This window comes from Manis javanica, chromosome 1 (genome assembly GCF_040802235.1).
Source record: "Manis javanica isolate MJ-LG chromosome 1, MJ_LKY, whole genome shotgun sequence".
NCBI classification, from domain to species: Eukaryota; Metazoa; Chordata; class Mammalia; order Pholidota; family Manidae; genus Manis; species Manis javanica.
The window spans coordinates 56,525,174-56,551,270 of NC_133156.1; the positions used below are offsets into that span (position 1 = coordinate 56,525,174).

The 26,097-nt window shown below is 55.4% G+C and overlaps 1 protein-coding gene across 5 annotated transcripts; it reads left to right on the forward strand.

Moving 5' to 3' along the window:
* The first annotated feature begins 280 nt into the window (after nucleotides 1–280).
* GRK6 (G protein-coupled receptor kinase 6) lies at nucleotides 281–26,086 on the forward strand. Of its 5 annotated transcripts, none has more exons than XM_036995075.2 (16): nucleotides 281–494; nucleotides 4,089–4,184; nucleotides 5,169–5,281; nucleotides 5,400–5,477; nucleotides 5,827–5,927; nucleotides 6,258–6,350; nucleotides 6,447–6,510; nucleotides 6,648–6,788; nucleotides 7,055–7,245; nucleotides 8,036–8,073; nucleotides 8,161–8,250; nucleotides 9,193–9,401; nucleotides 9,493–9,630; nucleotides 12,720–12,857; nucleotides 12,940–13,074; nucleotides 25,957–26,086. In XM_036995075.2, the coding sequence occupies exons 1-16, from the start codon at nucleotides 443–445 to the stop codon at nucleotides 25,975–25,977; spliced, it is 1,698 nt and encodes a 565-aa protein (XP_036850970.1). In that variant the 5' UTR covers nucleotides 281–442; the 3' UTR covers nucleotides 25,978–26,086. The 5 variants fall into 5 exon arrangements, with proteins under 5 accessions (XP_036850970.1, XP_036850968.1, XP_036850971.1 ...); XM_036995073.2 differs by lacking the exon at nucleotides 25,957–26,086 and adding an exon at nucleotides 13,756–14,900; XM_036995076.2 differs by lacking the exon at nucleotides 25,957–26,086 and adding an exon at nucleotides 13,265–13,640.
* The last annotated feature ends 11 nt before the right edge of the window (nucleotides 26,087–26,097 follow it).

Sequence of the window (26,097 nt, forward strand, 5' to 3'; positions counted from 1 at the left end):
GTCCTAGAGAGGGCTCGGCCCTAATTGGCAGTTCGCTCTCCTATGAAGGCTCAGAAATTCGAACCTAGGGGCTGAACCCCACCGCAGACCAACCAAGACGAGGTAACGTATTAAATTCCGCCCCCCACTTCTTTGAGCGAAACCCTGGCTCAGGGGGTGGGGAAGGTGGAGAAGCTGTCTAATGGGAAGACGGCGCGGGGAGCGCTCGCCCAGTTATTGGCCGAGTAAAGTAAACAGAGGGCGGGGCGGGGCCGGGGCCGGGGCGGCCCTCCCGAAGGGGGCGGGGAGTGCACAGCGGGCGGCGGTGGCCGGGGAGGCCCGGGAGGCCGCGGTGCGGTCACTGCTAGCCGAGCCGAGCCGCGCCGATCGCCCTCCGGCCCCGGCTCCCGCGCGCGATCCCGGCCGGCGGCGCGGCCCGGCGGGCCCGGCAGCGCCGCAGCCCATGGAGCTCGAGAACATCGTAGCGAACACGGTGCTTCTCAAGGCCCGGGAAGGTGAGGAGGCCGGGAGGGCGGCTGGGTGCGGGGAACCCCGACGCACGGCCTCTGAGCTCGGCGGGTCACCCCAGTCGCCCCATCACTTAGGGCAGCGCGCTCCGCGCCCCGCGCCTAGCGCAGACACGAGTCTTTCCGGCCGGCTGTCCTCCTTCGTACCTGCCCCGCGGAGTCGGGGGCCCAGGAAGGGGCGGGAGTCAGGCCGCCGCCCTCGCGGCGTTGGAGTAGAGGGGGTGTGAGGGAAGGAGAGAGGAAGGAAGAGGGACGGGTAGGACTTGGGCTTCAGAAGAACCTCTCTGTGGCCTCTCCCAGGTGGGAGGCGAGAAGATACCCCGGGAAGGGGCAATCTACCCTACCTGCCCCGGGCCCAGACCCCGCGCCCAGCCTGGACCGTCACAAAGTTAGTACAGGATAAAGGTTTGGGTAATGAATGAATGGAGCCTCTGCTATAGCACAACCCATTCGACTTGGGAAACTGCTTGTCACAAATGCTACCAACATGACTGTCACTTGCCCATTGCCTCAGGACACTGAGGAAAGAGGTGAATGGATCACGGTTTTTGCCCTTAGGAAGCCCACGAGTCTTGAGGGCCAAACAGGCACAGAAATAAGTGGACGCTGAGCTTTGAAGGAAGAGAGCGTGCCAGGCTTGTGGGACTGTAACTGCAAGGCCTGGCAGAAGGAGTAGGTCTGGTGAATGTGTGGTTCCTACCCCCAGATGTTACCAGGCACCTGCTTTATGGGAGCGTGGGGGACACAGAATTACCAGACCTGGTCCTCACTGCCTTGTAGTTAGTCTACCCCTCAGCTGCCCCTGTCCACGTCAGTAACGTAATCACCAAACACCCATTCTACTCCCTGTCCTGTCCAAAGGGCTGGGGACCAGTAATGAACAAGACCCTTCTTTTTGGAACTCTAGGGCAGTGAGCTTGTGACAGTTTTTCCACTCCTTGCTAGTCTTCCAGGCTGAAAGGGTCATCAGCTTCACCTTTCTGCCCCATTTTACAGGTGTGAAACAGATGCAGACTGGGACACACAATACCCCCAACATGGTCTGTAGGAAGCTCAGAGGAGCCCCCAGCTAGCATAGTATTTGGTGCCCCCTTCCTGTTTAGTGGGTGTTGATCATAGAGCAGTGCTGCCTGGAAATGGGCATGGTAGGCTGGGTCCTTAGTGCTCAGAGCCTCCCTATCTCCTGTCCCTTATCAAGTCCGGGGGCTAGGCCTTCCTCCCGGCCTCTGGGGGCATCTGTGGATTCTGTTCTGCATCGTCATTCAGCCAGCTAGGGAGGGGGGAGGTGGGAAGAGCCTGACCAGGCCTCTCTTCCTAGGGCTGTAGCTACTGCCTTGCCTGGCCAGAGTGTGAGCACCTTCAGACAGGCTTCCTTAGGCCCTGGGTGTGGCCTAGGGGAGTATGGCCAGACCCGGCCTGTGCCTCCACTTGAAAACCCTTACTGCAACCTGGCTCTGCCCGTTTCACCTGCATGGCTTCAGACAAGTCTCTTCGCTCTGAACTTCAGTAACCCTTTCGGTGGAGTGGCTGGGGATGGGATATGAAAACTAAAGGAAATTCTGATTGTCACCGAGTTCTGAACCCTGGCCCAGAGACTGACTGCATCAGAATCCCATCATGAGCTGACAGCTTGCAGCTGGGCCTTTGTAAACTTCCCGTGATCTGAGGCCCTAAGTGGTTTGAGAACCCTTGGTATGTGTATTCGGATGACACCTAATAGGTGCCCAGCATGTCTGGTGAGAAGGGAGCTTGGGTCATGGTCCCAGGAAGCTGGGTTCACATCCTGCCTCTGGACCCTCTAGGCTTCGTGATCTTGGATGGGTTGAATTCCTCAGTTCAGGGTCTCAGTTTTCTTATGAAATTGGGCCCAGTCTGGCAGAGTTGCTGTGAGGATGAGGTGAGGTGGCCCTGGAGGTCTGAGCCCTCACTAAGTCCTTTTTCCTTTCGCACATGCCTAGAGGCACAAGGAGGGGGCCAGGCTAGGGTGGGGAGAAGCCCCCCTGACTCCTTGGGTGGCAGTTCCAGGACAGGATATTTGCATGTGACTCTGCTGCTGCCTTGATGTGGCTGGGAGGAGGGAGAGGAGGAAGTAACTGGTGGGGGGCAGGCGGATGGAGGGTTGGGTGAGGGACTTGTGGGGGTGGGGGAGGAGTTCCCTTTCTGGGGAGGCCTTGCCCCAGGTTGGGGGTGGGGGCTGCTGATCCTTCACAGTGGAGCAATGACTGCAAGGTATGTGGGGAGCAGGCGCAGGAGGGCTGCTAGCAGGTTTCTCAATGGGTGCTCTTCAACACTTCCTCCTCCATCACCTTAGGTCCTAGAACCCGTCAAGGGATCCAGTCCTGCCCCTCCCTAAAAGTCAGTCCTGCACCACCTGCCTCTAGCCAGGCCAAAGGGAAACAAGGCTGGGGAAAGCAGAGGGGAAACCGAGGCCAGGCAAGGGAAGGTGGTTGCCTGAGGTTGCCATTGAGTTGTTGGAGCTGTGGTCCACCTCTTGCCATAGCCCTACTGGGTGCTGGACACAGACTTTCCTAGTCACCCTGACAACACCTCTGGAGGTATTGAACCTGAGTACACATGGAGAAGTTGAGGTTCATGTAGAGCAAGGCATGGACCCAAAGTGTAAATTGGAGATTCAAACCCAGTTCTCTGAGACCCATAGACTCAGGTTCCTTCCACTGTTCTCAAACTTGTGGCCCAGGGAATACCTCTGGCTAGCTCTTCAACATGTTTTATTTATTTGGTTGCAGCAGGGTTTTTTTTTTTTTCTAATAGGAACCAATATTTCATATAATAGTCCAGATTCCCAGCTGCTTTTGAAAAATCAGAAGAACTGGCCACACTGAGCCATCATTCCTATCTAGCAACAATCAAACAATGAGCTGGAATTGTGCTGTAGCTGTTCCTCTTAAAGGAGGCATGCCCAGTCCAGTTCACCATACTCCCCACCATCCCCTGTTGCCTCCTTTGGGCTCACATTTACCATACCTGTCTGGCTTTGGAGGCATTTGAGCTCCTACTGTGGTCTCAGCAGCTGTAGATCCAAGGCTCAGCTAGGTAAAATGAGGCAGGTATCAGGGCCAAAGAAGCCCTTATGTCCAAGGGTGGGGATCCTGAGGGCCAGCCTTCCTGCCGCCGTCTTGTTTGAGTCTCTGATATCTCTGATGCAGGGCCAAGTAATAGGGCCCTGGAGCCTCCCCAGTGACCCAGCCTATCTTCTGCCTCTGGCCTGTGGGACATGTCTTGGAGTCTCTTCCTTCTGGGCATGACTTAAAACAGTTCCTACACTGTCATGTCCTTCTCTATTTTCTTTACCTGGGAAACTCCTACCTGGTAGGGAGCAGCTGAAGCTTCCCCAGCAGCCTGGCCTCACTGCCCCTCTGAGCTCTTTCAGCCCAGGAGCCCCTGCAGTAGGGTCCAGGGGACCAACCCTCCTGGAACCCCGTGTGGGTATGTTGGAGCACGTGCGAGGAAGGCCCGAGGGGCCTCCTGAAGTAAAGTAGGCTCCAGACTTTAATCCTGAACCTTTGAGTGCAGGCACAATGGCGGCAGGACTCGAGACCCAGCACCTGTTTGTTCCCACAGGTGGTGGCGGGAATCGCAAAGGTAAAAGCAAGAAATGGCGACAGATGCTGCAGTTCCCCCATATCAGCCAGTGTGAAGAGCTGAGGCTCAGCCTTGGTGAGGCCTGGGTGGAGACTGGGGAGGGGGAGGGGTGTGCTGAGGCAAGGGGGACCTGCTGGTGCTGGAGGGAGCCTCCCCTGAGACCTTGCTGTGGGGCAGGGGGGCAGGGTCAGCAGGGGTGTCCCGGGAGCAGGAAGATTGAGGCTGCCCAACCCACCCCAGTTTCAGTTCCTGGGCTTGAGATGGGTGGAGGACAGAGAACAAACCGGACAGCAGGGGTGGTTGGGGTGGGCATGGGGAGTAGGGCAGGGTCAGATTTGGGGCAACCTGAGAGAAGCAGAGGAAGGGAGGGCCAGGCCTATGGTGAATGGGACAGAGGGCTCAGTTGGAGTCAGAGCCAGCCCACAGATTGCGTTGGGAGCCCGAGGCCTGTGCTCAGCCCAGCCCTGGGGAGGGCCCACCAAAGCTTGACCAGAAGGCTCCAGGACTCTAGTTCCTGCTTATCTTGGCTGAGTCCCTAGGTCCAAGCAGCACCCACAGTTGCCCAGGCCCCCTCTAAGCATGCACGTGGGCAGGGAGCATACCATGGCTGCTTCTACCGCCTGGGAAGGAGGCCTAGCCTCAAGCTTGCCGGAAGCCACAGCTTCCTCCTGCACTTTCGCCAGGCAGGCAGCAGGTTTGGGCCTGGCCCGAGCCAGCCGGAACCTCACAGACCACACCCAACCCCAGTACTGTGACGTATACAACTGGTGTGAACTGGAAGATAGCAGGGGGAGGTAAAGGCCCCTGCTCTGGGGTCACATTCCTGGCTTTGTGATATTGGGCAAATAAGTTAGCCTCTCTGGGCCTCAGAGACCCAAGCTATGATGGGAATAAGAGTATGTCCACCTCAGTGTTGTGGTGTGGGTTCCAGAAGAGATAGTGGCTGCCATACTGCAGGGCTGGAAGCTGTGGGGGCCCCAGGGCCTGGTGGTATGGGCAGGAGTGCCCCACTGGCAGGCTCTAGGTCTGGGACCCAGCAGTTCCCACATCTGCTTGCAGAGCGTGACTACCATAGCTTGTGTGAGCGGCAGCCTATTGGGCGCCTACTGTTCCGAGAGTTCTGTGCAACGAGGCCTGAGCTTATGCGCTGCATTGCCTTCCTGGATGGGGTGGTGAGTGAGGCCCAGCCCAACACCAAGGGTGGGCAGAGGTCCTGGGCCATGTGTGCCCCATTTCTCTATACCTGTCACTCAGCCCAGACCCTAGGCTTCTCTGCCTTCCACCCTGCAGGCCGAGTATGAAGTGACCCCTGATGAGAAGCGGAAGGCGTGTGGGCGGCGGCTAATGCAGAATTTTCTGAGCCACACGGTGAGTGAGCAGTGATGGAAGGATGACAGCAGTGGGGAGAGCGCAGTGATAGGGAGAGGAATGACCACAGAGAGTGCCCTGGCGCTGCTCCAGCTCACCAGCCAGCCCTGTGGGCATGGAGCCCAGGAGGGTGGGCCCGGGCTCTGGGCCAGGCAGGCTGCCAGTGGCTCTGCTTCACCCTGCCTCAAGGGTAGCTACAGGAACTGAGTTCAGCAACCAGGCAGGGCTGGTGCACTACTGGCTACAGTTGTCCCTAACATGGGCTTGAGATGTCTGCCATTTATGACCTGGTAGTGGGACACTGGCTAAGGGAGCCACCTACACTCACCTGTCTGCGGCCTGTCCTCAGGGTCCTGACCTTATCCCTGAGGTCCCCTGGCAACTGGTGACTAACTGCACCCAGCAGCTGGAGCAGGGGCCCTGCAAAGACCTCTTCCAGGAGCTCACCCGGTAAGCTGTCACTGGCCCTGGGCCTGGAATTGTGTCCCAAGGAGGGAGCTTCTGTGGGCCCAGAGGTTGTGAACAGCTCAGCAGCTGGTGAGGGAGCTTAGCCTCTTACCCCAGGGTTGCCCCTGCTGTGTGACCTTGGGCAGGTTGCTTCCCCTCTCTGTAGCTTATTCAGCTATAGCATGGGTGTGTGTGTCTCCTGTCTAGGTGGGTTAGCAGGAGGGTTGGCTGAGGTGTTGCCTTTTGGGATGAGTATGCACATAACAGGGCCTGGCCCATCAAGCTGAGAACCTGGGGTGTCAGGCTGACTGGCAGGCTGGGCCTTCTCAACAGGCTGACCCATGAGTACCTGAGCATGGCCCCTTTTGCCGACTACCTCGACAGCATCTACTTCAACCGTTTCCTGCAGTGGAAGTGGCTGGAAAGGTGAGCAACTTGATGGCTCGAACTGAGTAGCCAGGTTGCTGGGGTTCTCCCAGGCCTTGCTCAACCAGCATGTGCTCTCCAACCCCTTGCTCACAGGCAGCCCGTGACCAAAAATACCTTCAGGCAGTACCGAGTTCTGGGCAAAGGTGGCTTTGGAGAGGTAAGTAGCCAGGCCAGAGTTCCCTGGCATTGTGTGGAAGTGGGGTAGGCTGGTCCAGGGCCTTTCCAGCTCTGAGCCCCTGGACTCCCAGGAAGGGCACAACTGGTCCCTGTTTTTCCCAACTACCCTGGCTATAGGTGTGTGCCTGCCAGGTGCGGGCAACAGGCAAAATGTACGCTTGCAAGAAGCTGGAGAAGAAGCGGATTAAGAAGCGGAAAGGGGAGGCCATGGCACTCAATGAGAAGCAGATCCTGGAGAAAGTGAACAGTAGGTTTGTAGTAAGTACAGACAGGAGATCTCTCTCTGCCCCCTGGCCATGCGCTTACCCTGCCCTCCTCACTCATCAGGCTAAGGTCTCTTCCCACCCTCCCTGGCCTGGGAGATGCCTGCGAAGGGCGTGTTTGGGATGTTGACACCAGGCTTGGGAAGCAGGCTGGGCCCCAAAGGAGTGGCACTGAGAAGGATTTTTTGGGGTGGTTGGCAGCAGCCCTGCCACCACGTTGCCTGTGGCTCCTGCTTGAGGGCTTGGGTCCCTTCGCCACAGGTGAGCTTGGCCTATGCCTATGAGACCAAGGATGCGCTGTGCCTGGTACTGACGCTGATGAACGGAGGTGACCTTAAGTTCCACATTTACCACATGGGCCAGGCTGGCTTTCCTGAGGCACGGGCCATCTTCTACGCCGCAGAGATCTGCTGTGGCCTGGAGGACCTGCACCGGGAGCGCATCGTGTACAGGTTCAGGCTTTGGCCCTCCCTGCTGCATGTGGCGGAGGCTGTGGAAGGTTATTGGTGTGCTGGGGCTGTCGCTGCAAGATAAGCCTGTCTGAACCCTGCCAGACCCTGACTCATGGCTCCATGCTTGCCCATGCTAGGCAGATTTTAGATGCTCAGAACCCAGGTCCTGAGGTCTGGCTGACCTGTGTGTGAGTCCTGATGTTGTCACACCTTTCTTTGTGACATTGGGTCAGTCAGGTTCCTGCTCCCAACGACATTTCCTTTCTTGGGAAGCAGAGATGATAATTCTTGCTGTGCACGTTGTTACAAAGACCAAATGAGATGGTTCAGTAAAGTGCATGGAGTGGGGTGCACAGGGCTCAACTAGGGAGCTATACTTGTTATTGGTAGTGATTTTGTTTAGCTTCACAGCCCTGTGAGGGGATGGATGAGTAACTCCATTTGATGGACAAGAAAGTAGAGTCAGCCAACAAAGAAGGGGAAGGTGGGAGCCCCATGACACCAGGGGTGAGCAAGGCTACTTGGTGACATCTGGGGAGCTTCCCTTGGTGCGAGCTGCCTTCCACCTACCTAGTGAGTCCTGGGAGTCCTGGCCCTGTAGGCCCTTCAGTTATTTCCTTGAGTTGGGGCTGCTGCTGGGGGGGGGACAGGGCTGTTTCCCTAGCAGCAAGTGGCTCCTGCACCTTGCTCCACATGCCATCCCAGGACACAAGCCAGATGGGAGGGGGTGGCCCCATCTGGCTGCCCAGCAAACTGAGCAGCATCTGACCCTGTTCTTTTTTCTCCACAGGGACCTGAAGCCAGAGAACATCCTGTTGGATGACCACGGTGGGTGGGGGGCTGCAGAGGTGGCGTGGAGTGGGGTGGGGTCTGGTCCACCTGCTTAATTGGTCCCCCTTTTTCACCCACGTTCAGGTCACATCCGCATCTCTGACTTGGGGTTGGCTGTGCATGTGCCTGAGGGCCAGACCATCAAAGGCCGCGTGGGCACCGTGGGCTACATGGGTGAGTCTCCTACTGGCCTCCTGGGTCCCCTTGCTGTGCTGGGTCCAGTACTACCACTTCTCTTTGGGAGTCTCCTGTGCCCCAGGGAGTAGAAAAAGCTGATACTGCTTTTTTATAGATTAGGAGGCCAAGATTCATCTAGGGCCCTACACACCTGTGAATCCATATTGTTCACTCACTAAATACTGAGCTACTATTGGCTGGGCCCACAGGTGGCCGCCAGTGAAAAATGAGAAGGGACTCAAACCTGTTTCTGTGGCTCCAGCCTTCCCCACCCTGAACCGCACATGCTGAGAGTAGAGTGCCCATGCCTGTGTGTGGTGGGGGCCAAGATGTGACCCCCATATTGCCCTTGGTGACCACATGACACAGTAGACAGCTACAGGCTACAGGCTGCTCCCCTTGCTTGTATGTCCTGGGTCCTTGGGCCACACACTCCACTTCTCCAGCCTCACTTTCCTAAAGCAATCATCATACCTTCTCCCAGGGTTCCCTTGAAGATGAAAAGAGGTAGTAGAGGCAAAAATTCCCAGGTACCTGCATTGACAGACAGTAGGTATTCAGCAAATGAGTGTCCTCCTTTCCTTGTTCTAATTTTAAATCTAATGGTTGCAAACTGGTAGCCACATGGCCTGATTAGGCCTACATTTGTATTTGAATCAAGTTGTTTCTAAAATAATCTGAATGGGTTGTCATCAACATTCGATAAGCCAGACAGCTTCACATTAAAACTACAGATTCCTCACTTCTCTTGAGAGATCAGAAGACTTGGCTCCCTGCAGGGCCATGTCAGCTCCCTCTGACAGGGCATGTACTCTACCTGGCAGATGGATGGATGTTTTGAGCTGATCCCCTGCCTTGGTGTGCACTGGGCATTCCTGGGGTCCCAGGGCTCAGTACCCACCTCCTGCCCAGCTCTAACTCCCGTTCCAAACTGTCCAGCTCCAGAGGTGGTGAAGAATGAACGGTACATGTTCAGTCCAGACTGGTGGGCACTAGGCTGCCTCCTGTACGAGATGATTGCAGGCCAGTCGCCTTTCCAGCAGAGGAAGAAGAAGATCAAGCGGGAGGAGGTGGAGCGGCTGGTGAAGGAGGTGCCTGAGGAGTACTCTGAGCGCTTTTCCCCACAGGCCCGCTCGCTCTGCTCCCAGGTATGGCAGCCGGCGGGAGGCCTGGCTGGCCAGGACCAGGGCTGGGGACACCTCTCCAGAGGTCACCCTGACTTGCCCTGCCCTGCTGCAGCTCCTCTGCAAGGACCCTGCTGAGCGCCTGGGGTGTCGTGGGGGTGGTGCCCGCGAGGTGAAGGAGCACGCCCTCTTCAAGAAGCTGAACTTCAAGCGTCTGGGAGCTGGCATGCAGGAGCCACCCTTCAAGCCTGATGTGAGTGCCACCCATTCCTGCTCAGGGCAGGGCCAGGCCAGGGCAGGGGCTTTGGGTCCAGGCTCTTGGAGGATGTCAGGCCACCTTCAGTGCAAGTGTTAGAAAACCCAACTCAAATGTCTTAACCAACAAAATGGGTAACTCACTGGGTTCACAAAAGTGAAAAGTCCCGGAGTAGATCTGTCTCTTGGCATACCTGATCCAGGGCTCCAACAGTGTTATAGGAATCCTCTTTCTTCCTCTCCCCACTGACCTGATCAACGTGCAGTCTCCATTCAGGCAGCTCTCTCAGGGTGTGGCAGTGGTGGGCCCAGCAGTTCAGGCTCACATCCTACTAGCTCAGCCACCCCAGTAGACAGAGAGTACCTCTTACCCAATAATTTCAAAAGAAGTCCTAAAAAGGAGAAAAAACTCCTAAGGCTGATGCTCATTGCCTCTGATTATTCAGGGGCTCCCAGTGGCCATACTGGGATCACATGCCCACCTGAACCACTGCCAATGGGGGAGATCAGTTCCCCAAAGAAAAACCAAGATTCCATTGCCAGCGGGATAAAGGCTGTTGGGCTGGCAGAAAATCTGCTGCCACCACACCCGGCAGCACTGACCACCCCCTTAGCGTCTCACCCATTTGCCGAGCATCTCAGTGGGTCAGGCATCCTGCAGGCAGGAACATCCTCAAGTCACCTTCCAAGTGGCAGAAACTCAACTTGTTTGATTATGGCCAACATGAAGCTTATTTGTTTGGCCAGAAAGTCTCAGAGGAAGGCCAGCATCAGTGTTTCATGCCATCTTGCCAGGACTCCATCTCTTGGCTCTGCTGCAGCCTGTTGACTTCTCCCACTGAATTTAGGCTTCTATGTATGAAGTCACAAGGAAGATTCTGATTGGCCAAGATTAGGTCATGTGCTTGCCACCCCCCCCCCCCACTGGTGTAAGAGAACTGAGTGTGTGATTGACAGTTCACCAGGAACACTGGTGAGGCAGGAAGGTGATGGGCAGGCCAGGTTGATGGCTGTCAACTGCACATGTGATTGTTTATTCATTCAACAATTATCTGAGTGCTCATGTGTCAGATATTGGAGATAATGCGGTCAACAGGACCCAATCCTGCCTTCATGTTCTAATAGGGAGACACATCAAAATAAACCACTATATGAAAAAGAATTTCAGGTAATATGAAATACAACAGAAAAAAAATAAAGCAGGCTAAGAAAAAGATAAAGAATGATGTGTTGTGGGAGTATTTTTAAACAGGATGGTCTCTGAGGAGCTGATGGTTAAGCAGAAGCCTAAAATAACTGAAAGAGAGAGCTGTGTCAAGTATTGGGGTGTGAGAATTCCAAGAAGGAACAGCCAGCCATTGAGCTCCTGGGGCAGGGACCAGCTTTGAGAGCTAGAACAGCAGGGAGGAGGCCAGTGTGGCTGTGGTGAGTGCATGCAGGGAAAGGGTCTGGTGGTCTTATTCTGAGTGTGGTGGGGGCCTTTGGGGAATGTCAAGTAGGAATGTGAAATATGGCAGGGTGAGCTGTCGGAGTCTGAGTGGAAGTAGGAAGCGAGTTAGGAGCCTGCTGCCTGCGAAAGACCGTGTCCTGTAGGCCTCACCATCACCAGCAGTGTGGGCATTGGGGCGGGCGATTGAGCTGAGACTCTGATGTCCAGAGGCCTGCTTTGGGGCTGGCACTACCACTCAAGTTTACTCTGGCCCCCCCTTCAGTCATCTCATTAACCTTGAAATCATCCCACTGCCCCTGGGTCTTTCATTCAAAATTAGAAAAACTGGAGTTTGACCACTTAGAAGCAACAGATGAAAAACATGATTATACAGTTTTTAACAGGTTTATTGAGATTTAATTCACTTATTGTACAATTCACTCATTTAAAGTGAGTAATTAAATGGCTTTCAGCATACCTAGGGTTATGCAACCATCACCATGATTTATTTTAGAACATTTTCATCACCCCTCCCGCTCCCCAAAAAAATCCCATACCCATTAACTGTCACTCTCCATTCTCCCCTCCCCCTGGCCCCTTGCAACCAATAATCTGCTTTCTGTCTCTATGTATTTGCTTATTCTGAGCATTTCATATAAATTGAGTTAGACAATATGTAATATGTGGTCCTTTGTGACTGACTTCTTTGACTTTGCACAATGTTTTCAAGGTTCATCAGTACTACAGCATGTATCAGTACTTTGTGCCTTTTTTATGACAGAATCATATTTCATTGTATGAATATGCCACATTTTCTTTATCTGTTCATCAGTAGATAGACATTAGGATTGTTTCCACTTTTTGGCTATTATGAATAATGTTGCTGTGAACATTCACATACAAGTTTTTGTGGGAACATATGTTTTCATTTCTCTTGGATATATACTTAGGAGTAGAATTGCTGGTTCATGTGCTAACACTGCGTTTAACCTTTTGTGTACTGCCAGACTGTTTTCCAAAGCAGCTGTACCATTTTACACAATGATGTTTTAATAAACATCCTTAGTAGGATTTAGGAAACAATGTAAAGATAAAAAAGAAAGTGGTCGCCTGCAGTGAGGTAGGCTCCCAGCAGGGCCTAGGGGTTTGGGAAGGTGGGAGGACTCATTCTCTAGTTGGCTATGAAGCATGAAAGGATGGGGCAAACAATTGGACATGTCAGGACAGGACCTGTTAGCTCCAGGCCCTGCATGAGGGGCCCACCGGAAAAGGTCAGCTAAAGTTCAACCTGTGTTCACCTCACCACTTGCACACCTAGACAGTCGTGTGCAGGTGGAGGGGTGCCTATACTGTCTCCACAAGGTCCTGTGGGGGCTGGCTGGCTTCAGTGGGTCAGGTACTGCCACCTGGGAAAAGCCTACCATCAACAGCTTCATTGGTCAGTGATTAGAGAGGGCTAACAGTCCCTAATTTAAGAAGGGTTTGCTGTGCTTGCAAAGTACACAGGGCTCCTGATTTCTAATTCAAAGCAGAGAGTTGCAAGGGTCAGGGCATAACGAGGCCAAGGCTAGAGTGATTCTCAGGGCTGAGCTGCCTTCCCTTGGGTATGGGTGTGGGTGTGTGGTGTTCCTATCTGACTGCTGCCTCTGTTCCCCTAGCCCCAGGCCATTTACTGCAAGGATGTTCTGGACATTGAACAGTTTTCCACAGTTAAGGGTGTGGAGCTAGAACCCACCGACCAGGACTTCTATCAGAAGTTTGCCACGGGCAGTGTGCCCATCCCCTGGCAGAATGAGGTGGGGGCCTGCCCAGCTGCTGGGGTGAGCTGCAGGGTGGTGGCCCTGGGGGCAGTTCTCATAGCTGCCTGTTTTGTGGCAGATGGTGGAGACTGAATGCTTCCAGGAGCTGAACGTTTTCGGGCTGGATGGCTCGGTTCCCCCAGACCTAGACTGGAAGGGCCAGCCGCCTGCACCCCCCAAGAAAGGGCTGCTACAGAGACTCTTCAGTCGCCAGGTAATCCCCAGCAGTGTCCTATTGGGCCCCCCAGGCTGGCTTCAGGGGATGGTGGGTGGGAGGCAGAGCTGGTGCCCGCATGAGCTGGAAGTGGGCATCCTCCAGCTATGCCAGTGGTATCCAGGGTCTGGCCTCATTCCCGCCTGTCCCCAACCCCTGGCTGGGCTCACAGCCTCTTTTCTTTTTCCAGAGGTGAGCAGTGTGGGCTCCCCGTGGGTTGGCCTCGCTGCCTAGCCTCGGGGAGCCACGGGCAGCCCTTCCATGGCAGAGGCAAGATGTGGGCGAAAGAAGTCTGGTGCCCGCTCCCTCCCAACCCCCCACCCCCGCTTCCGTTACCTGCATCCTGGCACCTTCAAGCTGCTGGCCTTGCTTAGCCATCTGTCTCCCTGTGCCCTGCCTCCACCAGCCCAGGGGAGAGGAGCTGAATGGAGCTTTGCCCTGGCAGAGCCTGGGATCCTCCTGGTCTCCCTTACTTAAGTCTGTTCCCAGCAGCCTCTGCACTGATGTCCACATGTGTCTGGCTTGAGCTACTGTTTTAGGCCCCTCATGGGGACCCCATCCTTAAAGCATGGCCCCGGGCAGCTCCCAGCCTGCTCTGGCAGGGCCAGCCCAGGTGACAGCACTGGTGGCTAATGGCACGTGCTCTGCCTCTCTCCCTCTGTGTCTTCCCCACCCCTCCAGGATTGCTGTGGGAACTGCAGCGACAGTGAGGAAGAGCTCCCTACCCGCCTCGAGCTCCCCACCCGCCTCTAGCCCCAAGCCCGAGGCCTACACCAGCGGTTGGCGGTAGCAGCTATCAGAGCACTGTTTACAGTTTTGCACAGTGGTCTTCCCCATTGTCCACTCAAGTCGTGGCCTGGGGAATACAGCCGGAGCTGTCCCTGGTGTCCTCTGCCCCTCAGCCTCTGGTCTGGCTGGGTTTGGCAAGGCCTGGGCTGTCCCTGGGACAAAGGTGCGTCCCTTCAGCTCTTGTCTGTGGAGCTCGGGGCTTTCTGTATTTATGTATTTGTATGAATGTATATAGCAACCAGAGTATTCTTAAGACCCACCCTGGAGCTGGCAGAGGGGCCACTGCCAAACTCAAGGCTCCTCTGGCCTAGCTTGAATGGGCCAAAGCTGGGCCAGGCCAGGCCGGGCCTCTGACCCCCAGCACTGTGCTCAGCACCACTGACTTCCAAGTGAGACTTGTGCCTGCTCTTGCTGCCCTGGGCTTAGGCCACCGCCTCTGGGGTCCGATGCTGCCCTTCTCAGCACTTGTCAGAACTGGATCTGGGGCCTCTGTATCCCCTAGGCCTTTGCCAAAGTGTGACCCAAGATTGGGCTGATCCTGGGACCCCTCAGTCCACTGCCTAGGCTGTCCTAGACAGGTCTGCCTCTGCCTTCCAGCTCCCAGGGCACCTCATTCCTTGTGCTGGGCCCTGTCCTGAGACACCTCTTGTAGAAACACCTGAGTCCAGACCATGGGAAGGGGAAGGTGTCCCTGGCCAACCCTCAAAACATTCCAGACTCCCCTCATAACAATACATATGTGCCCAGCAATAATCTGCCCCTCCCTGTGTGTGCCCGTGGGGTGTGTGCATGTGCACGAGTGTGTGTGTGTGTGTGTGTGTGTAAGGGTAGGCTGAGGCTTTGTGCCTGTGCCCCAGGCCCCAGCCCTGGCTCTTTCCAGACTGTGATGGCCATCCTGATCCCAGTGTTTAGGGTAGCACGGGATATGGGATTACAGGGCCCTGGTTTTCCATATTTAAAGCCAATTTTTATTACTCATTTTGTCCATTGTAAGCTGCCACGTGTCTCTGTGTGAATACAGTCCGAGGACAAACCTGGCCAGCTGCCCCTGCCTGCCTCTTTCTTGCTCCTGGTGCTCCAGGGATTTTCTTGCTTCCCTGGCCCTGTTGGAAGTGGGAAGGGACTAGAGGTAGGCCTGGTGGGGGCTACCTTTCCAGCAATGACCAGGAATCCCCAGGGCTGATCTTGGGGTAGCTTCTCCAGGCAGCCAGGTCATTGGGTTTCTCAGCTTCCTAAATGAGATGAGGCCTGAAGTAAGAAGCCCTCAGTCCCCACTAGGGTATGGGCCTGGCTTTGCCTGTGCTGGAGAAGAAGGCTCGGCTGGTGGTGTTCCCTCCGAGCCCAAGGTGGCCTGGCCACCAGTCATGGGCTTGGAGTGGTCTGGGAGTGAGGTGGAAGGCCCTGTTAAGAACACCTACTTGGTTTTATCTGGACACCTGCTGTGTGCTCTGCCCAGGACTGCAATATTAAAGCCATCCATCTGCTCTGTCCTTGAAATGTGGCTGGGCAGAGATGAGACAGAGTGATGTTGGGAGTTAGGATGGGTGAGAGCTGGGTAGGGAGCAGCTACATGGGCACCAGGGAAGTTTCTCTGAAGGTAGCAGTTGAGCCAGCCCTTGAAGGAGACGTATTCATCTGGGTAACAGAAAGGGGTTGGGGAGCATCTCATAGCATTTCACTTATGCAAAGACTTGGGGGTGATAGCCTGTTGGCCACAGGTCTGTCCTAGACTCCACAAACCTGTTGTTGCTCCATATCCTTCCAGTCGTCCCAGCCCCCAGGGATTTGTTCCTGGCCTTTGGGCTGGGCATCCAGTGCTACAGAGGTCACATGAGCTTTGCAACTGGACACTTTTGGGTTCAAGTTTCAACCTGGCCACTTTTCAAGCTGGCTTTGCATAGGCACCTTCCTTGTCTGGAAAGATAGCTGTGATACCCATGGCCTCATAGGGCGACTAGAAGAACCCACCAAAGCAGCCAGTCATGCCTTTGAGCCCCTGGGTCACTGGCAGAACTTTTGCCTGTTAGAGGAGTGGATGCTGGGTGCCAAGCTAACAGCTATCAAGGGCAGTGGGGAGGCTCCATGCACCAATTTAGCAGAAGGGGCCTCTAGTGCAATCCCAACTCTTGATGGTATACAGAGCATGCTTTGCTGTGTCTATTAACTTGAGGGAAACACGGTAAGGAGAGGACCTCGCTCAAGGTCTTCTGCTGGTAAGTGGCCATTGTAGGGTAGAGGGGAAGCCAGCTGAAGGTGAATCTAGATTCTGTGAGGTTGGGGCCCAGAGTGCATTTGCCTCTCTGCTTCAGGCTCTGTTGGGGAAGGCAGTTATGTAGGTACTAGTGTGCAGAGGCTGGAGCCCAGCCCTGGGCAGATGGGTAAGGGTGAATGGGTGCCACAGTGGGCAGGTCCCTGGGGCACTCTGCCTGCAGGTGGGTTTGAACCTCCCACTCAGCACTCCCTTGAGCCAGGTAGGAGCCCAGGGAACTTCTTGGCTAGGGTTCAGCTCTCCTTAAAGCCCTTACCACAGTGGATCCTTGGCAGAGGAAACCCAGAATTCACTTCCCGGCATCCCTCTCTAAGCTCACTGCGTCTCCATCCAGCACTATGGTAGGAGCTGGGGACCCAGGTGGGATTGAGGCCCCTGCCAACTTGGAGCTCAGTCTGGTGGGGAGGCAGACATGGGAACAGTTGGGTCAAGTGCAATCAGCACTGTGGCAGAGACGATTCTACATCTAGTGGGTCTGGGACTGATACAGGCCTGGGCCTGGGGACAAGCAGGGGAGTCTGTGGTCACAAAGCTTGTCAGAGGTAGTGCCCTCCAAGACACAACCTGTTGTGCCCAGGTGGAGCCAGATGGATGGTCTAGAACCTCTAGTGGTTTAGAGTGGTTGAATGTGGGATGGGGTGGATGAGGGGTGGAAGGAGGGAGTGGCTGGAGCCAGGGTCAGTAAGAAGATAGGCACACGGCTTTGAAAGCTGTGTGGATACGAGTCTCATCTGGAATGAGGGGTAATCTCTGAAGGGTTTTAACTGGTTGTGCCAGGGTGTCTGCCTAGCTTGTACAAAAGCACCCCACGTGTCCTTTGGGGAACCCCTCAGTTCATGTGGTTTAAATGGAGCTGGACTTGCACCCCCAGTGTACTCATACACCGAGGGCATGTGACCCAAATGGCCTGTTAGGGATCTTTTGTTGCAAGTGATGGAAGTGCTAAGGGGGGAACTGATAGGAAGAACCAGAACTGTGACAGCTCTCATTCTTTGAAACAAGATGCCACAGCCATTTTTGTATCTTTGCATCATTAAGCCTGACTCCAAATCAAAGAAGTATGAAAGCCCAGGTTGGAGACCTGCCCACTGTGGGCTGAGGGAGCAACTCTTGGATTCCCAGGCCCATTACAATGGCACCTATAGGGTGCAATGAGTTGCCCTCAGTGATGGTGGGTGGCAGGGTAAAAGCCTAGAGCTGTGGGGTCATCCTCACCACCACATGGGAAAAATTTCCCGGAAATGATGTAAAACGGAAGGGAGCAGAGTGGAGAGAACAGATACATGTCTGGTGCCACTCACTGCTGGAACACCTGGAACCAACTGTGAGCACAGCTAAAATCTCACCCATGGCTAGACTTCCCAGTTACCTGAGCCAAATACCTTTGGACTGAAGCCCGTTTTTGGGTTCTGTCACTTGCAACCCAAAATGTCCCTCCTGATGTGGTGGAGGGTGCTTTTGGGTCATCCTAGGGTGGTAGAGAAGTTGCGACTAGAAACAACCCAGTAAAAAGATGGTAACAACAAGGTTCAGGCTCAGAACCTAGACACTGGGGCCCTTAGGAGGGTTCACCTGTGTTCCCTGGGGATGAGCAGGGTCTGGAGGCCGCAGCTGTGGGTCCAGCACTAGGCTGTCCTCCCTGTAATACTTCTTTCTAGGCAGGTGGTGATGTGTGCTTGCTGGGGACACCATGGGAGCCGCCGTGACTTGGGGCACCTACCTGTAACCACCACTGTCCACTGCGTGTGTCCAGTGACTTTCAGGATGTGTTCGGGGCCTGGTCGTGTGTGCTTCCCGGGCTGAGCTGTGTGTGGGTGTCAGGGTTCTCTAAGCTGCTCCTGTGTGCTCCGCTGACAATATGCACCAGGTCTGCCTGCGTGTGCCCGTTCCGAACACCCTGTTGTCCTGAGCTGTGAGGCGTTTCCTGTGCCGGGTGTGCCTGGCGCGCTGCTCGCGAGTCTCGGGCGCGGCAGGTGGGTGCCGGGTCGTCGGCCTTTGGCTCCCGGGACAACCTTCTCGGCCGCGAATGGTGGGGGGGGGTGGGAGCCCTCTGGCGGCCGCCGCGCGCGCGCACGCCGGGCTTGGGAGGTGCCGTGTACGCGCCCGTGCGCGCGCTCCGCAGCTCCAGCCCAGCGCTCGGAGCCGCGTTCGCTGCTACAGCCAGCTCTCGGCGGCCGCCGCCGCGTCCCCCAGGCCGGTGGCTCCGTCCGCGGGGCCCGCGCCGCTTGCCCCGAGCCAGGAGGACGAGCTCGAGGAGGATGCCCGGGCCCGTGAGTACTGCGGCGGCGGCGGCAGGCCGTACGGGCCCAGAGCGCGGACGGAAGATGGTCCCGGGCTGAGCCCCTCCCCGCGGCAGCTCCGCGCTCTGGCCCCGGGTCGCCGCCCCGGACCCCCACCCCCACCCCGGCCAGGTCCTCCCCCAGCCCACACCAGAGGGAGGGAAGGAGGGGAAAAGGGAGGGAGGGAGAGGGAGGGCGCCAGTGAACGAGGGAGCCAGAGTGGGGCGCAGCACCGGTTCGCTTGGAAACGGTTGCCACGGCAACGGGGTTGCGCTCCCCGGCAACGCGACTGCGGGGCGGCGATGCCCCCTCCCACACCTCCCCCACGCGGGGCCGCATCCCCGGGGGCGCAAGAAGAGACGGGGTGCGGGGACTCCCCCTCTCGCGGTGGGTGAACTTAGATTCTCTGGCCTGTCGGGGTGTGTCTGCCTCCATACCTCGTCGAGGGTGGGGGTGGGGGCAATCGGCCCCGTGGGCACGAGCTGGATCCCACGTGGCTGCAGTCGTCGCTGCAGGGCTCCTGGTGTGGCCGCAAACGTGGGGGCGGCCCAGTCTCTGGGCTTGCAGCGGTAGGAGGAGACGTGGAGGCTGGGTCCCGGGTCTGTGCCCAGCCACCACCATTACCACCACCCGCCTGCAAAATGGCCTGACCCGAGTTGAATGGCCCAGAGGGTTCCTTACCAGGGGAGAGGAAAGAAGCTCTCATCCTTCCTCCTCATGGCTAGGGCATGTGCCAGACCGCGGTTTGGGCCGGCGGTGGGTCTCTGCTTCATGTTCCAAGCCACTATTCTCCAGGGAAGGGTGGGAGCAGTGTGGGCAGGAGCAGAGGAAAGGACATTGCTGACCCAGGGAAGCTAAAGCCCGGGCCAAATGGGAGCACCCCGGCCCACTGTCTGGATCACAAATGTCCCTTTCTTGTCTGAGCACAAAGCCCAGACTGTATTGGGTGACATGCAGGTTGGCCAACAGGCAGGCCAGCGCCACATGGAGATGCTCTGTACTCCAGAGGAGCTCCTCTGGGAGGAGACTGGCCTCTGAGTAAGAGGAAATGACCTCTGGCTCCCTCCCAACCTTCCTTCAGTGGGTAGTATGCTGGGGAGTGAAATGGCCCTTTTGCCAGCTCTCGCAGGCCTGACTCAGCAGTTGCCAGCCTCTGACTGCAGGCCTTGGACCCAACATCCCAGCGACCACAACCACCTTGGGTTTCCTTTCCCATCCAGGGATATTTCCTGGGTACCTGATATGACCATTGTATGAGGAATTTGAGGCCTTAGCATAAGATGCCTTAGATGGGTACTGCCCTAAATCACGCCTGGGTCTTCCTCCTGCAGGCAGGAGTGCCTTTGGAATTATTCATAGGCTCCTTTCTGTTCCTGCTCTGTGTAGGACCTGTATTGAGTACTCTGCATCCATTATCTTCTAATCCTTAAAATTGTGCAAGGTAAGTGTATTATCTCCATTTTAGAAATGAGGACTCTGAGGTTCATGGAAGTAAAGTGACTTGCTCGAGGTCACACACCAGTAAGTGGTGGAGCTAGGTTTCTAGGGCAGGTTCCCCTTCTGGCACAGCCCCTCTCGGCCTGCTAACCATCATCTCCTGTGCCAAGGTGAAAAGAACTGTAGGACATTCTTAACCTCCTTTCACATTTCTCCAGTGAGGAAGTTTCCTGTCTCTCAGGCCTTTGCACACCTTTCCTTCCAGCGAAGTCAGCCAGATTCTTGCTCCTCCAGATACTCTATAGGACTGTGCCGCTGCTGGCCTGGCTCCTTCACTCCCTCCATTTTCTCCCCCTGGGGGAGACTGGGCAGTGAGGGCTACTTCAGTTCCCTAGGAAACCCATGAGGCTAGTCCTTGGTTTGCAGGCTCTGTGACCTGGGCAGCTTGCAGCCCTGGCTGTGGCAGGAGGAATTTAAGAGATGGGCCATGCAGTGCTGGCCCCAGTGAGTGCTCTGTCAGGCTCAGGGGCTGGAAACCCAAATGCTTCCAGGGCCCAGGGGACAACAGAATGAGTGAAGTGAGCCAAGGAGCTACTTGGCTGCAGTCTGTCACCTGGTAAGAATGTAGACTTGATATGACCAGATTGTTCAGTTTACAAGCTGAGCCAGAAATTGACTTCTGTATAAAATCTCCTGGTTTTTAAATGTTGGCAACTAATCAGAGTATTTTGAAAAATTGATGTGGACCAACAAAACATGTCCATGAATTACTGTGTCCAGCCTGAGAGTCACAAAACTGAGACCTCTCACCCATAGTAAACTGATGGCAGTTTTGGCTAGACCATACCCAAGCTTAGGGAGATAGAATGCCATGGGCTGGTCCCACATTTGAGGTCCTTGAGGCTGCAAGGTGCAAGCATTTGGTTTGTCCTATGCAGCTGTGCACAGTGGTCCTGAGGTATTTTAACATCCCTCATCAGTTTTGCTCCTCTCTTGGCACTGCCAGGCAGTCTTTATCATCCCTTTTTTACAAGTAAAGAAACCAGCTGAGGCCTGGAAAGAGCCAGGATGGTGTCACACAGCCCAGTCTGGGCAAAAACAGAATTTGAACCCAGGGCTCCCACTTCAGTGCTCTTCGTGTTCCACTGTGCTGCCCCACAGAAGAGAGTATCATCATCTCCCCTCACCTCTCCCCCTGCCCCTGAGGTGTGGCTAACTCCTTAGGAGAGGCAGACCTGAGTACAGTAGACATAGCCAAGGAAGACCTCTGCCCACAAGCTCTCCGGGGCCCCAGTCTCTTGTTGTCCTGTGTGCTGTTTCTAAGACCTGGGCTACTGGCCCAGTGCTAGGGTTGGGTCACAAGAGATGCTACCTACAGGTGAGGTTGCCACAACTATACCGTGGCCTAGTTCTTAGCTTTGTCTGGCCCTGACTGACTGTGGCAGTTGGGACAATTCCTGTCATCTCTCTCTCTGGCCTCAGTTCATCTGTCTTGGATAAAAGTGTTACCAGTGTCTCCTGAAATGCCCTTCCTGCCAGCACAGTGTGCTTTGCAGTCACCTGGGCTTCACAACTATCTGGCTGTGTGGGCCTGAGCTAGCTAGCCCCTTTCCCCCCTCCCTCTCCTGTCCCCTGATCTTGAGTCCCTGTCCCTTCACTTGACCAGCAGCTCTGGACTAACCACCAGGGAACCTCATGACCCAGAGTTCCTGCTGCCTAGGATTCCCTCTATCCACTTTAGAGCCCCTGGCATATGAAGACCATGTAGTCTTTTCCTTTTATTTACATGAATGTATGGGTCCTCAAGTTTGCTTATAAATCACCCTGCATGGGCCAAGAGCTGGGTGATGGTTTCTCTTTCAGTGACATTTTGGTAAATGGCCGACATTTCCCAGGAGTAAATTGGATGTAGACCCAGTTCTTGAGGTGTTCTTTGTCCTCCAGCTAAAAGACCAAACGGGGAATGGGGCACCAGTAGTCACTTCTTCAACAAGCAGTTTTTGAGCTGCCGTGAGCCAGATGATCAAGACAGTACAGCCTCTGGTGTTGCGCACAGGCCACTACTAAATGCTGTCCTATCACTGGGCTTCTCATCCAGGCAGGGAAGGGAACCGGGGGCTGACTTGTCCAGGGAATTGGCAGGTCAGGCCATGAGGCTGAGTAGTGAGTACTGGGGCAAGAGCAGCAGGGCTGCAGTGCAGGCCCTTTGCATTGCCAAAGAGTAAGCAGAATTCTCAGTTGTGCTGGATGGGAACAGAGACTTACTGCGGAGGATGAGGTGAGACTGCAGATGCCATGGCAGGAGCATATCCTGGAGGTTGTAATCTAGGACAGGGTTTCTCAAGGTGTACTCCCTGGACCAGCAGCAGCAGTCTGCTGGGAATTTGCTAGAAAGGCAGACAAGGGCCCCATCCATCTCAACTGTCTGAAGTAGCTGGCCTGTCTCTAAGACAGTAGGGAGATACCAAGGGTCCAGGTAGGAGAGGGCCTGGGGGAAATGGGCAATGTGGAGAGGGGCTAGGCTGGGCAGGAGCGCAGCACAAAGTAGAAAGTAGTGGCAAGCATGGGAATAGGGCCCAGGTGAGAGAAGATAGTGACCTGGCTAAGGCAGTGGCAGGAGGACCAAAGGAGGTAGACAGATGAAGGCACTGTCTGATGGTAACAGATGGTTCTACTGCACTGAGGGTAAAAACAACAGGATTTGGCTGATGGAGTGAATGGTGGGCTCTTTGCTGAGATAAATGACCCAGTAGCAGATCTTTGGGGCCTAAGGCTGGGGTGCCAGGATTCCTCACGCAGAGGAGCAATGTGATGGGCGCCTGCAGCAGTGTACCAGGCCCTGGAATAAGAGATCTGTGGGACCTTGAGTATCATTTAATCTCGAGCTAAGTATCTCATTTGTCCAATGGAAAGAATGCCAGCCTAGTTCATAGGGTGGCCATGAGAACTATCTGTCCAGCCCTCAGGCACAGAGCGCCTTAAGGACACACACATCCCTGCATCTCCAGCTCTGAAGCTGTCATTATCGGTGCTAGTATTTTTTTGGCATCTCCAAACCTTTTGCGTGGATTAGCTCAGTTTTCACCAGTCACTGATAAGGAAACCAAAGAAACATGGAAGTTAAACTCACCCCTCTGGGTCTCTTTTGTCCCCCTGTGTGGCCCGAGAAAACCGTTCAAAGTGGTATGTTAACAAGCTCTACAAGTAAATCAAGATGGAGTCCTTAAAAAATGTTGAAATAAGCCCGTAAGAAGGTAAGGAGAAAGAGGAAACAGAAAAATCATAAAATGGCCGACTTAAGGATGAAGGCACCACTCCCAGCACACACAGTTGGACAGGTAGCAGGTATTTGCTATGGACAGTCTGGAGGCCATAGGGGAGGTGAGTGGCTGTGAGCAAGAGGCTGCAGGCAGGGTCTGCCCTGAATGGCTCCCCAGACATGGGTGGGAGCATGCATGAGGCATGAGAGGCAAAGGCACTTTAAGGAGGCTTTGAGAAGCTTGGCCTGTTCAGGAAGAACATTTGGGAAGATCTGAATGAATCTCTTGATGTTTATGTATTGAGCACCTACTGTGGATTTGATGAATGTATTGAGCTGAGTGACTCCTGTGGGCCAGATACATGCAGGAGGCAGGCCTCAGGCAGGATTCCAGATGCTGGAGTGAAGCAGCAGCCTAGGAGGGAGTGTTTAGCATCAAACCCTTGCCCACTCCAACTGGGGTCAGGAGACAGCTCAGCTGTGAGGACTTAGACAAGCATTTTCCTCTCATGGACCCACAGTGGCCTAGTCTGTAAAATGCAGCAGTGAGTGGTTCCCACCTGGATGAGGGGTGGCAGTGGCACCCGGTGGGTCTTGGGTGTGAAGTGCCCCAGTCTGCCCTGATGCCCAGCCAGTCGAGCTGGGCCTAGGCATAGTCCCTGTCCTTTGTCCCTTGTTAACCCTGAAGCTGCCATCCCACCTCTCCTCCACCCCATAGCCTTTCCCACTCTTGAGCTGAGGGCTGGTGACCAGAAGCACCAGGGCCTTCGTGGGAAGGAACAGGAAGGTGTTTTGGCTACATGCTGGCCGGTCTGCCCAATGTTCCCACAGCTACCACGTCCTCATTTACTGAGTGCTCACATGCACCAGGCTTTTTATTTACATCTCAGTTGTCATGTAGGTGAAAGTGTTTTGATGCAGACTTTGGATTCAGACTAAGGCTAAATAACTCCCCTTAGCTGTGTGACCTGGGGCAAGCTCTGGGCCTGTGTCCTCATCTATCAAATTGGCCCCCAGTGAGAAGGTGATGGTGAAGACTGCAGAAGATTCTGAATGCAAAAGGTCTAGAACAATGCCTGACATGCAGCAAAGACAGTCCTTAGCAGGTATTTCTATTTCTAATTCAGCTAAACTCCCATCACCTCCAGCCCCAGAAGTTCCTTTTCTGACCCAGAGGTGTTCCTGTTCTGCAGGCCAATGAGCCCCCTAGTTAGTGCCAGCTTCCTCAGAGCATTCCTGAAAATTCCTGTGGGCTCAGGAAAAGGAGAACAACAGATTTAATTAACTCCCAGTGACTGGCAGCATCGTGTTTTTATCTGGGCTGCATCACCATGGCAACCTCATGGCAGGGCTGTCGAGGGGGCGGGTAGAGCTATTGTTCCTGCCATTGTCTGTTCTGGAACGCAGACCCAGGGGAAAAGGACTGGCACAGGCACCAAGTGGCACATGGCACATGGCAGCCATGGAGTCAAATAGGACCATCTAGGGAGAAGTGTGGGGTGGCCCCTGGCCTGACTTACCCCCAGGTTGCTGCAAGACCAGTCTGAAGGTTGGCTTGATGGGGAGCCCTCACTTTGGGGCTCAGGCTTACCATGCCCCCAGAGCTGAATGTGTGTACCTTGGACATGCTGAGGATGGAGGGTGCAAGGTAGAGGGCATTGTTCCTGGCGCTCCTGGAAGAAGCCCACCAAGTAGCTAAAGTAGCAGCCCTCTCCCACCCTGAGCTAGTGTTTTGTGCCTAGATTTGGATTCACATTATGGCACTGCCATCTGCACGGCTAATTGCTTACCCCCTTTCCTTGTCTGTAAAATAGGAATAATTCCAGTTAACCCAAAGAGTGAAAGCACTGGGTATAAGGCATTCAAGAAGGGCTCTGTTTCTGTTATGTAGGTAGTGAACAGTCTCCTGCAACCATTACTCTGAAGTCAGGGTTCCCTCTTACATAATGCTTACGATACAAGGTTCCCCTCTTAATCTTGGCTGTAGAAGTAGAGGTGCCCATCTGGTGTGGTATGGAACCAGGTGGTACCGAAGACGAGCTACTTGCCCCACCCTCTGCAGAAAGGGAAGTGAACTGGGGGTATACGACAAGGCGCCTTGGAGCAAGAAGGGTCGGGCTAAGCGGGACTGTGCTTGGGTAGGAGGCTCGGGAAGCAGAGATGGTGCTGGGTGATGGCAGGTAGAGGCGCCTAGAGGAAAGAAAGCGAGGGGACGGCCCACGCCCGGCGGCGCAAAGGGAGGCCGGTTGCGCGCTGCAACAGCTGGAACCAACCGCCCGAGGTCCCCTACGTAAGAGCGGCAACCCCCAGGAGGCCGTGGCGCAGGCCGGCAAGTTCCTTACTTTAGGGAGCCAGAGGTGGGAGCGGGTGCCAGGCTTTGAACGCCAGGGGCTGTCCGGTGTATGCCGTAACAGTGGGCTGCTTTGTAGAACTCTAGAAGGTAGATTCCCCTACCCCTTTCCTCGCCGCAGAACAACCCTAACGAGACTCCTCTTCGGCGCCTTGGGTGTCTGCCCAAAGGGCTCAAACCCTTTCCGAGCCGGGGAAGTGGGTGACGAAACTCTCCTGCGTGCCGAGGCCAATTCTGGCCTTTGCGCTCCCCCTGCTGGCCGGCCTGGAGTCCCCTCAGCATTTGAGCTCAGGGGCGGCGGCCTGGTCTCGGATCCGGGAAAACCCTACCGGGGGAACCTCAGCGGCGTGACGTCATCCCAGGTGACGTCACCAGGCCTCCGGGGAGCGCGGGGGTTCCCGCAAAGGAGACTTTCTCGGAACTGCGCAAGGCACAGGAGCGCACGGGGAAGTCGTCGGGGGCTGCAGCGCGCCTTCACCACGCCCCGTCTGTCCCGCAGGTCCTGCGCGGCCCCGGGTGAGGCCCGCCGCGCCCCTGCCGGCGCCATGGGAAGGAGCGGGTGTCGCTGCTGCTGCCCCCCGCCGGCGCGCGCACGACGTGAGCCCCGCCGCTGGCAGCCCCAGGCCGCGGGTCGCCGAGT